At 46.0% G+C, this 13,954-nt stretch overlaps 1 protein-coding gene across 2 annotated transcripts in view; it reads left to right on the plus strand.

Annotated features, from left to right (window-relative positions):
• The window catches only part of NFE2L1 (NFE2 like bZIP transcription factor 1), a 32,500-nt gene extending 20,473 nt beyond the window's left edge, over nt 1-12,027 (plus strand). For both annotated transcript variants that reach the window (XM_044444486.1, XM_044444487.1), the window contains 4 exons: nt 3,172-3,387; nt 4,846-4,935; nt 6,859-7,020; nt 8,808-12,027. In XM_044444486.1, the coding sequence (XP_044300421.1) occupies nt 3,172-3,387; nt 4,846-4,935; nt 6,859-7,020; nt 8,808-10,127 (1,788 nt within the window). In that variant the 3' untranslated portion in view covers nt 10,128-12,027. The remainder of the gene's footprint in view (nt 1-3,171; nt 3,388-4,845; nt 4,936-6,858; nt 7,021-8,807) is intronic.
• The last annotated feature ends 1,927 nt before the right edge of the window (nt 12,028-13,954 follow it).

Raw genomic sequence — 13,954 nt, forward strand, 5'->3', positions numbered from 1 at the left:
AAAAAAGAACAGATATTCTGAATAACTATATTGTTTGAAGGATGTATTTTGGTAGGTGATGTTCAAAATATGAGAAAACGTGTCGGCAATCATTTTCTTCTTTTTATTGCTCCCCCTGCACCATTGCAAGCATTGCTGCCTGACTTGGGTGGGGCATCCTGGCGTGGGAGCTTCTCAAGGAGACAGAGGCCCAAACATTGCTGCAGCTCACAGGGCGACCTGGGTGGGGTGGAAGAGAGGAGAAGCTATTGGCTTTCTGCTTGCACTCGTCACCTAGGATGCGAAGGAGGAGCCCTTTCGCCTGCATCCTCAGCAGGGACCCGAGGCTCGTGATTGGTTCTTTCTGCAGCCTAGGTAACCAGCCCAGGGCGGAGCCTGGCTCCCTCTGCATCCTCCGCGGTGACCTGGGGGAGGGGATTGGCTCCGGCTGCAGCCTAGGTAACGGGCGTGGGGGGGTTGTCTCAGTCTCACTGCAGCCTCAGCATGGCACATGGGGTGGGGATTCCATCTCTGCAGCTTGGGCATTGAGCAGGGGGTGGGGATTCGCCGGAACTCCTCTCTAAGCAACAAGCTGAGGAGAGCTGAGGATTGGATCTCATGCTGGAGAGGAGCAGGAGGGAGGGGGGCTGGCTATAGCACAGCACCTGTGGGTCACATGCTGGCAAGGAGGGGGCTTCCAAACAACTCAGGGGCAGCTGGCAAGCCTGCCAAAAAAAGAGCAACTGCTTAAATGAAACTGGAGATGTCTGTCCGGCACCCTGCCTGGGTGACCCAGCTCTGCCTGCCCGGAATCTGCGCTCTACATAGACCATGATCTGGGTGGACAGCTCTGGGAGCGGCAGCTGGGGACATGAGAAAGGTATTCCTTCCCTTTAACCCTTTGCTCACCCCTCATGCCTGCTTGCTCTAGACTAGATCACGCCAGATCTCTGCCCACCAGGCACCCACAGAATCTGCAGAGGCCAAGGGTGTGTGATAAGTAAGAGGACAGGCAGTAAGAGAAAGGAGAAATGGGGTGTGTGTTAACTGAATGTTCTGATCAGTCCAGAAGAAAGCTTCTATCTTGAAAAACTCGGTAGAGTAGGCAGAGTCCCTATTTTCTGTGGTGAACCGATCGGTAGACAATGTGTGAATTCTAGGGAGTCCTGTACTAGTGATCTCTGTGGAAGAAGGGTGGAGGAGAATGGGCAGAGTTCTAATATATGAGTGATTACTATAAGGGACAAGCTGTTGAGATGATGGGGTGGTGGGGAAGGAGAGTGAAGATGCCTTTGAATCCATGTGGGTGTTCTGGCCCCTTACACCATGATACATGGGGTGGGTGAGGTTGGTTGGTCCCTTGCTAATGATACCCTGGTAGGGTGTGCTAAGCTCAAGAAGTCAGTAATATTCTGTCGGACACAGCATCCACCTGGGTCAGGAGCCTTAATTTAAATTAGTATTTACTGGTGGGGGACATGCTATCAGACAATGTGAAAGGGCAAACTACCCATTTGGATCAGCTTATTCTTATGGGATAGGGAGATGCTTAAGCTCATCAAATTAGATAATTTAATTCACTCAGTTAATTTTAGTGAATACCAGAGAGGAGAGAAAGTGAGAAGAAGTAATCCAGATGGATGTTTTGGGCTGACCGAGGGCCTCAGAGAACAATTGGGTCTTTTGGGGTAAGAATGTTGAGGGTCCAGGATAGAACAGGATTGAGAAGAAAGAGGAACTAACAGTTAGCAACAAATATGTTCTGTAAGTCAGTCCTGAAATATTTGACCAGTTTTTGAGGGTAAGGTGTTGACACAGGAGAATAAATCTGAATAGTGTTGCTAGATGGAAGACCCAAATGCACTGACAAGGAGTGGAGGTAAGATAAAACACAACGCTGTTTTGTTTTATAAACTGTTGTGCTCTGAAATAAGGGGCACTTTACTTTTTTGGGTTCCTGCTGGAAGAAAAAGGCATCAACTTAAAATAAATACGTCTAACACCCCAAATTTGGACCTGTTTGTTCCCTCCATTTGATGCATAAGTAAAATAGTCATTTGGGGTGGGGTATCTGTTTTCTGTGGGAAATGGAGATATGGAAGGGTGGGGCCCCAAGTACAGGCCACTGAAGGCACTTAACTGCAGGATTTCTTATAATACTGAAAGAACAAGTTCCTGTGCTGCTACAGGGTGGGGAGGCATCTGTGTGGCTGGCAGTTCCAGGGCTGGGCCTGGGTGAAAGGGACATGCTCTTGTAGAGTGTGAATAAATATAATGTGGGGGTGGATTTGTCTTGGGAGCAGCCTGCCCTGCAGAGGAAGAATTTGCAGGATGCTGTGTGGAGGGGAGGCTGTTTAGAGGGAGGTGGCATTCCGAAGGGGAAAGCATGCCTAGAATCCTGTCCACATGAGGTGCTGATCGCTGCTTTGCGGTTGGAAGAGGATAGCGTTTTTCAGGTGATTGCTTTCAGTTGGAGGGACTGGCTGGTAGGCAGCTCTGCTGTCTGGAGCAGAGGGAGCTGGCAAAGCACAGCACGCATGGCAAGCCTGGTTGCTTTCTCGAGTTGCATCAGGTGGCTGAAAATGCAGAGAATCTCCACCCCTTTATGCAAATCCACAGAATGGCACCACAGGCTGATGCAAGCCCGCTATGGAGCAGCAATCCAGAATGGCAATTGGCCCTCCCCCCCTCCATCCCTCCCTCCCTCCCCCCCCTGGCCAGCCAGCCAGCCAGCCAGCCGTCTGAGCGGTTAAAGCTGCAGACTCCCTCCTGGCTGGACGAGAGAGCATTGCTGCGTAGCATGGGCAGCGAGGAGGAGACAGCTCTGTTGCTGTTCATGGAGTTCCCAGTCTGTGCCCCGGAGCAGCCTCTTTGCAGAGCCGCTCTTGGCGATCTCCCAGTGCAGAATGGCTGTAGGTGGGGGGAAGGTGTCTGGAGCACCACGACAACGGGGATGGTCCAGAAAAGGAGTCGGAGAGATGGGGCCGCACCCCATTCAGAATGAAGGGCGACACTTGGAGGTGAGCAGGGTCAAATGGTGGCGTGGGCTGTGTGTCACTGAGAGGCTAAGCTATCCTAGTGCTTTGGGTGAAGGTGCTCCCAAATGCTGAGAGTTTTTCAGGGGAGGGCATTCTCCAGAAGAGGGGGCATCTGTGGAAGAGAGAGTCATATTTTCCTTTTTTTTTCTTTTAGGACATTGATTTAATTGACATCCTGTGGAGACAGGATATTGACCTTGGAGCTGGGCGTGAGATTTTTGACTACAGCCACCGCCAAAAAGAGAACGAAGTGGACAAAGAACCGAGTAATGGGGAGGAGCATGGGGATGGCTGGAGGAGCAGAGGGGGCAACATTGCTGACAGGGCCTTGCTAGTGGATGGCGAGACGGGCGAGAGCTTCCCTGCACAGGTAAAAAATGACTCCTGGTGGAATAGGACAGCTTTTTCCCAGTGTTCTGGGATTGAGGTCCTTAGCTGCTGAACAGATGAGCAAGGAAAGCCTCAGCTGCCTCTGATTGGCTCTGTGCTTGGGTAGGCCTTGAAACAAAATATTATCTTCTGAAGGGGAAAAGTGAAGGCAGCCTGCAGTGCTGGAAAACTATTCCTTGAGACCTTGGTATTCAGTGTTGTTCTACTCCAGGAAGCAGGCAGAACTGTCTGCATTCAGTTTGGATGCATAGGTGTTGGGTACATTGAGGTGTCTGGTTGAAGGCCTCAGTCTGCACTCCATTACCTCTTGTTGTCTGCCGTAAACATTATTGCTGCTTCTCAGGGTTCACACCACCATCCACTGATCCTTTCTCAGTGTCCTGGCTTCCTCCCACCTCCTTTCTGTGAGAATTAAACTGGCTCTCATATGGTTTAATTCTCAGAGAATTAAGCAGCAGCCTGAGTGCCTTAGTTCAGCAGTAACTGTAGCTGTTTTATCATGGAGTTTTCTCTCTGTATGTTACACTTTTTAAATTTTATATTGACACACACTGATCCTTCTGGGTAGACTGTGTTGCCCTATCGAAGAAAGTAAAATTTTGATTATTTGGGTTTAGGTGAACAGAGAGAATAGAAATTACAGTAGCTGATTGCACCAGGTCTCCTCAACCAGTCTGCTGAATGCCTTGGCCTACTCCCACTTATGTTTCCCTGGAATAGTGTACATGCTGCTTAAGGCTGCCTGCATCACAGCCTCTCCAAGTCAGCCTCTGGAATGATAGGACAGGCTGTGCACAGGTTGACACCACAATTAACACTGCCCTTTGGGCATCTTTCTAGAGGTAGTCACTGTGAACACTGCTCTGCTTCCCTTCTTGTGGCTGCATCCAGTTCTGCACATAGATAATTTACATATGAGTAAATATGGCTCTGAAAGATGTATCTTGATCATACCATTTAGATCTTTGCCACAGTTTGGAATCTTGTTGTTGGGATAAGGAAGGAGTGGTACAAGGCCATGATGGGAGGTAATTGGGATAATTAACATGGAGTAGGGACAAGGAGCTGGCTGAGGTAGTGGAAATCCTGTGTTACACAGTCCTACTAGTTGTTGAGATTAGTGTTTGGATATCACTTGGTAGGATCTGTGTGGTTCCGAACTGACAGACTCATGGGTTAAACCAGATCATAGGCCTTTAGTTGGTGGATCATGATTCACAACTAAGTTAGGTCACCCACCAGTGCTGATGCTATTTTTTAAAGCACAACTGTACAACAGATTTTGAGAAGAGAGAGGAACATGCACAGTAAAAATTACGAATTTAATGTTGCCAGTTGGAAATAAAGGTGGTCTGAAAGGAAGAGTACAGATATAGATGACCTTCATGGCCAGGCCATGGTGCATTAAAGTGATTGTTACATTCTTTTCCCCTTCCAGGTGCCTGGGGTTGAAGACCAGACAGCCTTGTCCTTGGAGGAGTGCCTTAGGCTGCTGGAGGCCACATTTCCTTTTGGGGAGAATTCAGAGGTGTGTGTGTGTGTGTGTGTGCGCGCGCGTGCATGTGCACGCGCACTGGCCCTTGGAAATGTGACAATTAACTGCTTAGTATTTACACTGCTTGTTTTTTCTATGCATGCTTTCAGCATAAAAACAGATTGAATGATCTTCTCTTATGTCCTTGCAATAACCTTGTGAGGTGGGTTAGGCTTTGAGATGAGGGAAATATCTAAAGTGACCTGGAAAGCTGATCAGGTAAACCCCAGTGAAACTTACTGTCCTGTTTAAATTACAGTGCTGGCTTTTGCAAGCTTTGCAAAGTGAATCCTTCCTGCAAGAAGGAAGCTTGCTCTTGTTATAAGCACATGGCCAGTTAGAGTAACTGGAAAGAAGGGTGGTGGAGGTGCTGTCTTCCCCTGCCTGCACTGTGCTTTAACGCTTTTATACTGTGCACACTGAAAACCTTGGGAGTGGAGAATGGGACCACAGGCTGTGTTTGAGACTCAGGATGCCTGAAAAGTTAGGAAAACTTCCTCAAGGCAAACAATAAAGAATTCTTTAACTATATCAGAAGCAGGAAAATAGCTAGAGAAGCAGTTCGGGTGACAGTGGAGTTACGTTCTAAGGAAATGTAAGGAAATTGTGGAGAAGCTGAATGAATTTCACTGCTATAGTGACAAACGATAAATTTTTCAATCTTATTGGAAAACTGAAAGTTAATAAAAGCCCAGATATTATTAATTCTGGAGTTCTTAAAGATCTCAAATATGAAATTGCTGACCTTTTAACAAAAATATACAACATGTTCCTAAGATCAGCCTCTGTACCCAAGGACTGGAGAATGGCCAGTGTAAAACCAATTTTTAAAAACGATCTAGAGATCTTGGGGTTGCAGTGGACAGCTTGCTGAAAATGTCAGACCACTATGCAGCTGCTGTGAAAAGGCAAGCACTGTGTAAGGCATAATTAGGAAAGTAACTGAAAATAAAACTGCCAATGTTATACTGCCCTTATACAAATCTATGATGCAACTGCACTTAGAATACTATGCACAGTTCTGGTCACCAGACTTAAAATAAGGATATCGTAGAGTTGGGAAAAAAGGCAACAAACATGATCAAGGGGTTGGGGCAATCCCAGTCCATAAAGAAAGGTTCAAACAGCTGAGAGTGTCTAGTTTGCATAAAGGTGAGTGAGGGAAGACATGATAGAGGTATACAGAATTATGTATTATGTGGAGAGGGAGACATTTTCCCCATCTCTCTTAATACTAGGAATCAGGGTCATCCCATGAAATTGGTTGGTGGGAGATCCAGGACAGATAGAAGAAAGCACTTCATCACATAGTACACAGCTCAAGTATAGAATTTTGTCCACAGGATATAGTGTCAGCTACCAATCTGTATGGTTGGACAAATTCATGGAGAAGGCTGTCAATGGCTGCCAGTCCTGATGGCTAAATGCCACCTCCAGGATTAAAAGTAGACCTCTGTTACACCAGTTGCCAGTGAGCCAGTGTGGTGTCGTGGTTAAGAGCATGGGACTGGGACTCAGACAATCTGGGTTCTAGTCCCTGCTCAGCCATGGAGCCAACTGGGTGACTTTGGGCCAGTTACAGACTCTCAGCCCAACCTACCTCACAGGGTTGTTGTTGTGTGGATAAGATGGAAGAGGAGATGTAAGCTGCCTTGAGCCCTGTGTAGGAAAAAGGCAGGATATAAATCGAAAAATAAAAAAATAAAATAAACGAACTTGGGCAGGAGCATCCTGTTGCTCTCATGTCTTGCTTTTGGATTTCCTGTGGGCGGGGCGCTCCTTGGTCTGACCCAGCTTGCTGCTGCTTATGTTCTTACATGCATGTGGGTATGTGTGTGTGCAATAATGTTATTGCTGTTTGGCACTTGACAGCCATATTCATATTCCCACCACGAGTTAAACCCACATTGCTTTCAGTTTCCAGCTGCAGATGTCCCCAGTCTAACTGAAGCTCTGCCTACTGAGAGCGGCTCCTCAGTTGTGCCAGACGGGCTCCTGTCTCCCCTTCTGACAGAGACAGAGTTGCCCTTCGATCTGGAGCAGCAGTGGCAGGACCTTATGTCTATCATGGAAACACAGGTGAGAGGAGGGCTGGTTGCCTTCATATGTTGGCCTTTCCAGGTCCTCCTATGTTGTTTTTTTCTCCCAGGTGGGTTTACCATAAGTCCTTGTCCTACCAGCATTGGCATCAAACGAGCAGTGCAGGCCATGGTCATTGTCTCAGCTGACTTTTCAGCCACAGAAGTTATTGAATCTTGCTATATATGTGATTCCTGTAATTAATTTGGGCCAAGGATTAGCCCCAAGCATTTGTGGAGAGGGCAGGTAGATGTCAGGAAAATGTGAAATAGGAAGTCACTGTAACTTCCTGGGATTTTTCCTGGTGTAGGACTTTCCCTCTGCAGTAGCTAGTTTCTTTCCTTGTAACAATAGAAAAGAGGTATTAGAATAGTTTGTAACTTCATTCTGATCATTCACTGCAATGGGGAATGGGGAACGGCAAAGGTGGGAGGATCCTGAAAGCCAGCTAGTTCAATCCACTCCTCAAAAGCAAAGCACACGTGGTGCTGTGTGACTACCTGCAGAGTAGCAGAACTGATCTCACCTGAGCCATTTGCTACAGGGAGATTGAAATAGAAGTTCAACAAGAGTCACAATTGGTCACTGTAACCTGGAGGATAATCCTTTTCAATCCTCAGCAATGCTGGATACATGTCTAGTGGTTGTCCTTTCAGAACTCTAGAAGAATTGGTTTTATTAGTGTCTGCCATAGTTTTTTTCTCTGAAATGTATTTCGGAAATCCACCCTTCCATCAGTGAACTAGTTCTCTTGACAAAACAGCCCCTGTTGTTGCTTAATTTAGCTGCAAGGGCTGTTGTATCATGCTGGGTGTCCACAGGTACCCAACTCGCCATGGCTTGCCATGCCATGCGCACACAGGCAGCAGGGTTGTTTGAGGGTTGAACAGCTCTTAGCTTAAGCTTGCTTTAGGGTTATCTGAGGGTTGTTTAACCCTCATTCAACCCTGTCATCTGGGGTCACACAATACAACAGCATCCATAGCTAAATTCAGCCAGTGGGCTGTGACGTTACATGAGCAAGCCCAATATGCTAGTAAGTTCTGTTTGTACACCTGCAGTTCCTTCCTTCCCTGCATGTGTTTTTCACTGCTGACTGCCAGCTGGGTAGTCAGTTGACATTCCTCCAGAGACCTGCATTTTGCCTAGGGTTTTTTCTGGCCCTGCCAAAATGACTTCTCAGCAGTAAGTCCAGGAAATGAGACATTTCTCCTCTGTTTAGATTTTTTTGCTTTCTGAGAACCAGGTGGATGAATGGGAGTAGAGGGCTGATCAGGATACCAAAGTTTTGAACTAATATGGAATATAGCCTGTGTTGCCTTCTGAATAGAGGTGGGGGGGGGGGCAGGAGCAGTACCTGGTGAGCATGGTGCCTTGTTATTTAAGAACATGGTGTAGAATTCCTGATTTGTTTGCAAAATGAGATCCATATCTGACTTTTCTGCACTTATAGGTAGAAGGGAAGGGTGTTTCATATATGCTAATATACTCAAATCTTCCAGAATGGTGTATTTAGAGCAGAGGCAAAATGCAACCTTCCAGACATTTTGGTGTGCAACTCCCATCTGTCTTAGTTAGTGTAGCCTCTGATGAGGGTTGCTGGGAGTTAGAGGTTTATACATTTGGAAAGCTTCACATTTCCTATCCTGACTTAGAATATGAAGTATTATATTTGCTGTATTCCTTCTCCAGATGCTGATTCTGGGACTTCTGTCTGCAAGTTTGTTCATGATGTGGTATAATAATAATGATACCTGGAGTCTGAAGAGTACCTGTTCCTTTTTCAGGGTATGGAGGTGAACAGCACAGCAGCTGGGGAGACCCTGTACAACAGCACAGGTGGAGACATCCTGACAGCCAACTACAGCCTTGCCCCATCCACGCCTATTAACCAAAATGTCAGCCTGCATCAGGCATCGCTGGGCAGCTGCAGCCAGGACTTCCCTTCCCTGTTCAGTTCTGAGCTTGAGAGCCCTTCAGTGGTTGGCAGCTCGGCTTTGTTGCAGCTGGTTCCTGACAACTCTACTGGCTTCAACACCACATTTGGCTCCACCAATCTGAGTGGGATCTTCTTTCCTCCCCAGCTAAACAGCACTGTAAATGATACATCTGGGCCTGAACTCCCAGATCCTCTTGGGGGTCTTCTGGATGAGGCCATGCTGGATGAGATTAGCTTGATGGACTTGGCTATTGAAGAAGGCTTTAACCCAGTACAGGCCTCCCGCCTGGAGGAAGAGTTTGATTCAGACTCAGGGCTCTCGTTGGACTCAAGCCACAGCCCTGCTTCCCTCAGCAGCTCAGAAGCATCATCATCTTCATCCTCTTCAGCCTCTTCCTCCTTTTCTGAGGAGGGGGCTGTAGGCTACAATTCAGACTCTGAAAATGTAGACTTTGAAGATGCAGAAGGGGCTGTTGGGTATCAGCCAGAGTACAGCAAATTCTGTCGAATGAGCTACCAGAACCCGTCTCAGCTGCAGTACCTGCCTTACCTGGAGCACGTAGGTCACAACCACACCTATAACATGGCCCCCAGGACCTTAGACACTGATGAGCCACAGCCAGCCAGCATGGGGAAGAAAAGTGCTAAGGATAAGCAAGCAGACTTCCTAGATAAGCAGATGAGCCGAGATGAACACCGTGCCCGAGCCATGAAGATTCCTTTTCCCAATGAGAAGATCATCAACTTGCCTGTGGAGGAATTCAATGAACTCCTGTCCAAGTACCAGTTGAGTGAAGCCCAGCTAAGTCTAATCCGGGACATCCGGAGGCGGGGTAAAAACAAGATGGCTGCCCAGAACTGTCGTAAGAGAAAGCTAGATACTATCCTCAATTTGGAACGAGATGTGGAGGATTTGCAGAGAGACAAGTCAAAGCTGCTCAGGGAGAAGGTGGAATTCCTCAGGTCCATCCGCCAGATGAAGCAAAAGGTGCAGAGCCTCTACCAGGAGGTGTTTGGTCGCCTCCGTGATGAGAATGGCCAGCCCTACTCCCCAAATCAGTATGCCCTACAACATGCCAGTGATGGCAGTGTCATCCTAATACCACGCTCCTTGGCTGAGCAGCAGGGGAGGCGCCAAGAGAGGAAACAGAAAGACAGGAGAAAGTGAAAGATGATGAATGTCTGCAGGGGAGCATAAAACTTGCTAAAACTACATCCTGGAGAAGGGCTGAGCCCGGAAGAATTTGAAGGAACTTTCATGCCTTCTTATCCAATATATCTTCTCAAACCATGATAGCTGCCAGTCAGTGTATAGGAGCAGACTGCTGGGCGGGGGGCCTACAAGTCTTGAGAGGCAGAATAGGAAAGCATGTTGGGAAAGACCTGTGCCCCCAGCATCCTGGAACCCATTGTTGAACGTTGTGGGAGGGGGGAACTAGCTGGCATACTGTGTGTTGTGGGGGGAGCCTCAGTGGAGGGTAGAAAATTTGATTTCTTAAAGCTGGATTTTTTTTAAAAAGGAAAAAAAGTTAAGCGACTGAGCAGGCTTAAGAGAGTATTTTATTTTCCTTTGAACTTCCAAAACATGGATATTTCAGGTAGCTGGTTTGCTTTTTTAGAACCAGTTTTGACATCAGTTGTGTGCAATTAGAAAATACAGCTGAATCCCACACCTTAGCCATCATCCCTTCCTAGATCTGTGTGCGTGCGTGCGCGTGTGTGTGTAAGTGTAACTACAAGTGGAACACATGAGATTGTGTTATTTTGGTGAAAAGGGAAGGGATGTTTTCTTAACCCTTTTCAGCTTGAGGGGAAGTGAGAGATTTCCATTCAAGGAATTGACAAGTACACCCTTGATGGTAGATTTTGGCTGCCATAAATGTTGGGAGGGGGAGACTGCAAAAGATTAATAATATTACCATGATGTGCATCTCACTAAGCATGTCACTGCCCACAGTGAGGAACCAGTATTAAGATGCATTATGTCAAGGTGCATGTTAAACTGCATGCTACGATGCTGTTTTTTCCCACCAAGGGCTTGAGGATCCTGCTTTGGGTGAAAAGAGGTGGGGCCAGGTGTGAAAAGTGCACCTTCACCTAACTGGGGTTTGCAAGGTGGGAATCTAGTATGTGGTCATCACGTGGTCTAGGTCTACAGCACAATGGGTTTGCTCCCATTAAGTGGGCATGTTGTATTCAGAGAATAGCCATCTACAGCAAACCCCTTTGTTAATGGGCACTTTGCTTTTCTTTTCTTTTTTTAAGGGCACTGTGCTCCTGTGTTACTTGCCTCTCCCCTTTAGAATGAACTTAGTATGCATGTTGGAAAGAAGGGAGGTGCTTCCCCCAGATGAACGAAGCTGCTGAAAGTTCTTTTTGCCATAAAGACTGGATGTGTTAACTGTGATTCCACAGCTGGTTTCCCTTCTGTCCTTTCTGTCCTTGGGTGTCATTCCAACTTCCCCCTTCCCCCCCTCTTTAAAAAAAAAAGGGTGAAGGGTGAGGGTAGTGCCTTGAACACAGCTGGCCTCAAGCTCCGAGGCAATCCTCGAAGCTGTTAACTTGCAGTATAGCACAGCTGGGAGTATTACTGACTTTACCAGCAACTGTTGAGCTAAATGGCTTTGGTTTTTCCCAGCCAGTCAGTCCTGTGTATGTGATGGCATGTGAGGGTATAGCACTGAAATGGGCATCCTCCAGAGGGTTGTAGGGGTATGTAGCACTGTTTTATGTGGTAGAGGGCAATTTTTGCAGTCGGATATTCTGTATGATCTTGTTTTCTGAATGCCATTTCTTGCAGGGTGGGGTGGGGTGGGGTGGGAAGTAAACTAATGTTGAGTCTTTCACCTCTCTTGCTCCTGTGATTTGACAGCATTAAACTTGAAGCACAAAATGTGTTGGAGCTGCGGCTGAATTGCCAGATGGTTAGGATGGAGCCCTGATGTGTGCATGTGTTAATTTATTTTTTCCTTTGAGGTTTTATTTTGAATGGTTTCTGTGACCTGTTGGGGGAAGAGAAGAGAGAGAGTGTGTGAGCACAGGACAAAAATAAAATGGCTTATTCACTATTTGAGCATGCTTTGTGTGTGTGTTTTTTTAATGAAATTGCCTAGTAGCCAGAAACTAAAATGTAAGAGTATTTACTTGTCTGATTTCTCTTCACAACAACTGCTTAGTAAAGAGTAAATAAGTCTGGAGAATGGTAGATGTGCGATAGTCTCTACTGACATTAGAAGTCTTAAAATATTGGTTGAGCAGCTTGCCCTGCAAATAAGCTGTATAGTACAACTCATAAGACACGGAATAGTGCATTAGGCTTACAATGGCTGCTCCTCTTTTCCACCATTATTATTACACTTCTGTACCACCTGTAGCCCAAGCTCTCTGGGTAGTTCACAATATTTAAATCACCCAGGCCTGACCTTGCTTAGTTTCCAGGATTAGGCAAGACCAGGCACTTCAGGCTATAGTATCTTAGAATTCTGTGCAGACTGTGACCCTGTTGTTTGCAAGAGGGGTGGGGGGCGGGTTAGGGTTAGAGCCTTCTGCCTCTTTGTGGCATCTGCTCCATTGATGTCCAAGCAGTGCTTTGGAGCAACTGTCACTGACTTGTTAACATGTTTTAAAAATGTGTGTGCATAAAAATGTACAATCAAAATTGTATTTTTTTCCTTTTTAGTGGTCTTTTGGAATTATGTACTTGCGGTTCACCAAAATGTGGAGCCTTGCCTTGGTAAATGTCTGCTTCCAAAGTGCAGCAGGTGCCATATAGGCATTGACCAAGCAAGGCTTGCATATAGGCTAGCTTGTATACACTTGACAGCTATCAATATAAAAGTGGTAAGGGATTTTTGCCACTCTTGCCAAGCAGCTTGTTCACCTTTTCCTGCAACAGGATCAGTCTCCTAAGTCCTGATAACATGGCCAGCCATTGTGGGTCAAACAATTCCTAGAACAGCTCACCCTAGAGAAAGCACTCTGGATTTGGATTGGTAGTTACCCATGATGGGCTGCCCTATTGTGCAAATTCATTCAAAGTCTTGGTAGCACTTTCCTGTATGGAAGCTTTTAGAATCTTGGGTAAATATGCTGGGTCTCCTATACACAAATAGAACAATTTTAGATTTGTCTGAATGTTTTGGGAGTTCTGCATTTCAATTGATTTTTTTTAAAAAATGGAGTATAAAGTACTCATATGGTGAAGGCAGTCATATGTCTGCTGCATCACTGAACTCATCTTTGCCTCTTATGATTCCTTTTCTTGTTGCAATAGCTTTCATGAAAAGGTCACCAAAATATCCAAAAAAATGCGGGGCAGAAAGTTTGTCTGGAGACAACTATCATTACTGTCACTCACATGAGAAGCTTATATATAGTTTCATTAAAACAGATGTTCAGTCTTCATTATCTTAAGCAATTGTGAGCAAAGACGCTACTTTATATTCAATTAATCACAAGTAGCTGTTCATTTTTAAGGGTCCGCCATTTAAGGAAATGAGATATGAATAAACTATTTTGTGCCTATGAAATAGCTAGTTAAATAATTTGGCAATTAACAGCAGGGAAGTAATCATTTTTGTATTTGGAACAGTTCATGTGGATAGTAGTCCTACCTCCTACAGGAATTCTCTTGTTCAGGCGAATTCTCTTGTTCAGAACTTTGACTAACCTGGAATGGGGGTACCATTACAGAACAGTGTGGAATTTGAGGATGGATGGTAGGATGCTTAAGAGCCCCTTCCTTCTCTAGAAATTATGTCTGTGGCTTTGAAGAGCAGGAATTGACTCTTTACTGCAAATTAGTAACAGTGGTTGGGGCAGCCAACTTTGAACACTTCAGATGTTTTAGTCTGCAACTCCTCATTCCTTATTTACTATGCTGGCTAGTTCTGATCAGAGTTGAAGGCCAAAACACCTTCCCTTTTGGTTTGCAGAGATTTTGGCCTATAAGCATCCCTGGCCATGGAGTGGGTGTGGACTGCAAGCTAAATTTAC

This window comes from Varanus komodoensis, unplaced genomic scaffold, assembly GCF_004798865.1.
Source record: "Varanus komodoensis strain SLA01 unplaced genomic scaffold, ASM479886v1 scaffold45, whole genome shotgun sequence".
NCBI lineage: Eukaryota > Metazoa > Chordata > Lepidosauria > Squamata > Varanidae > Varanus > Varanus komodoensis.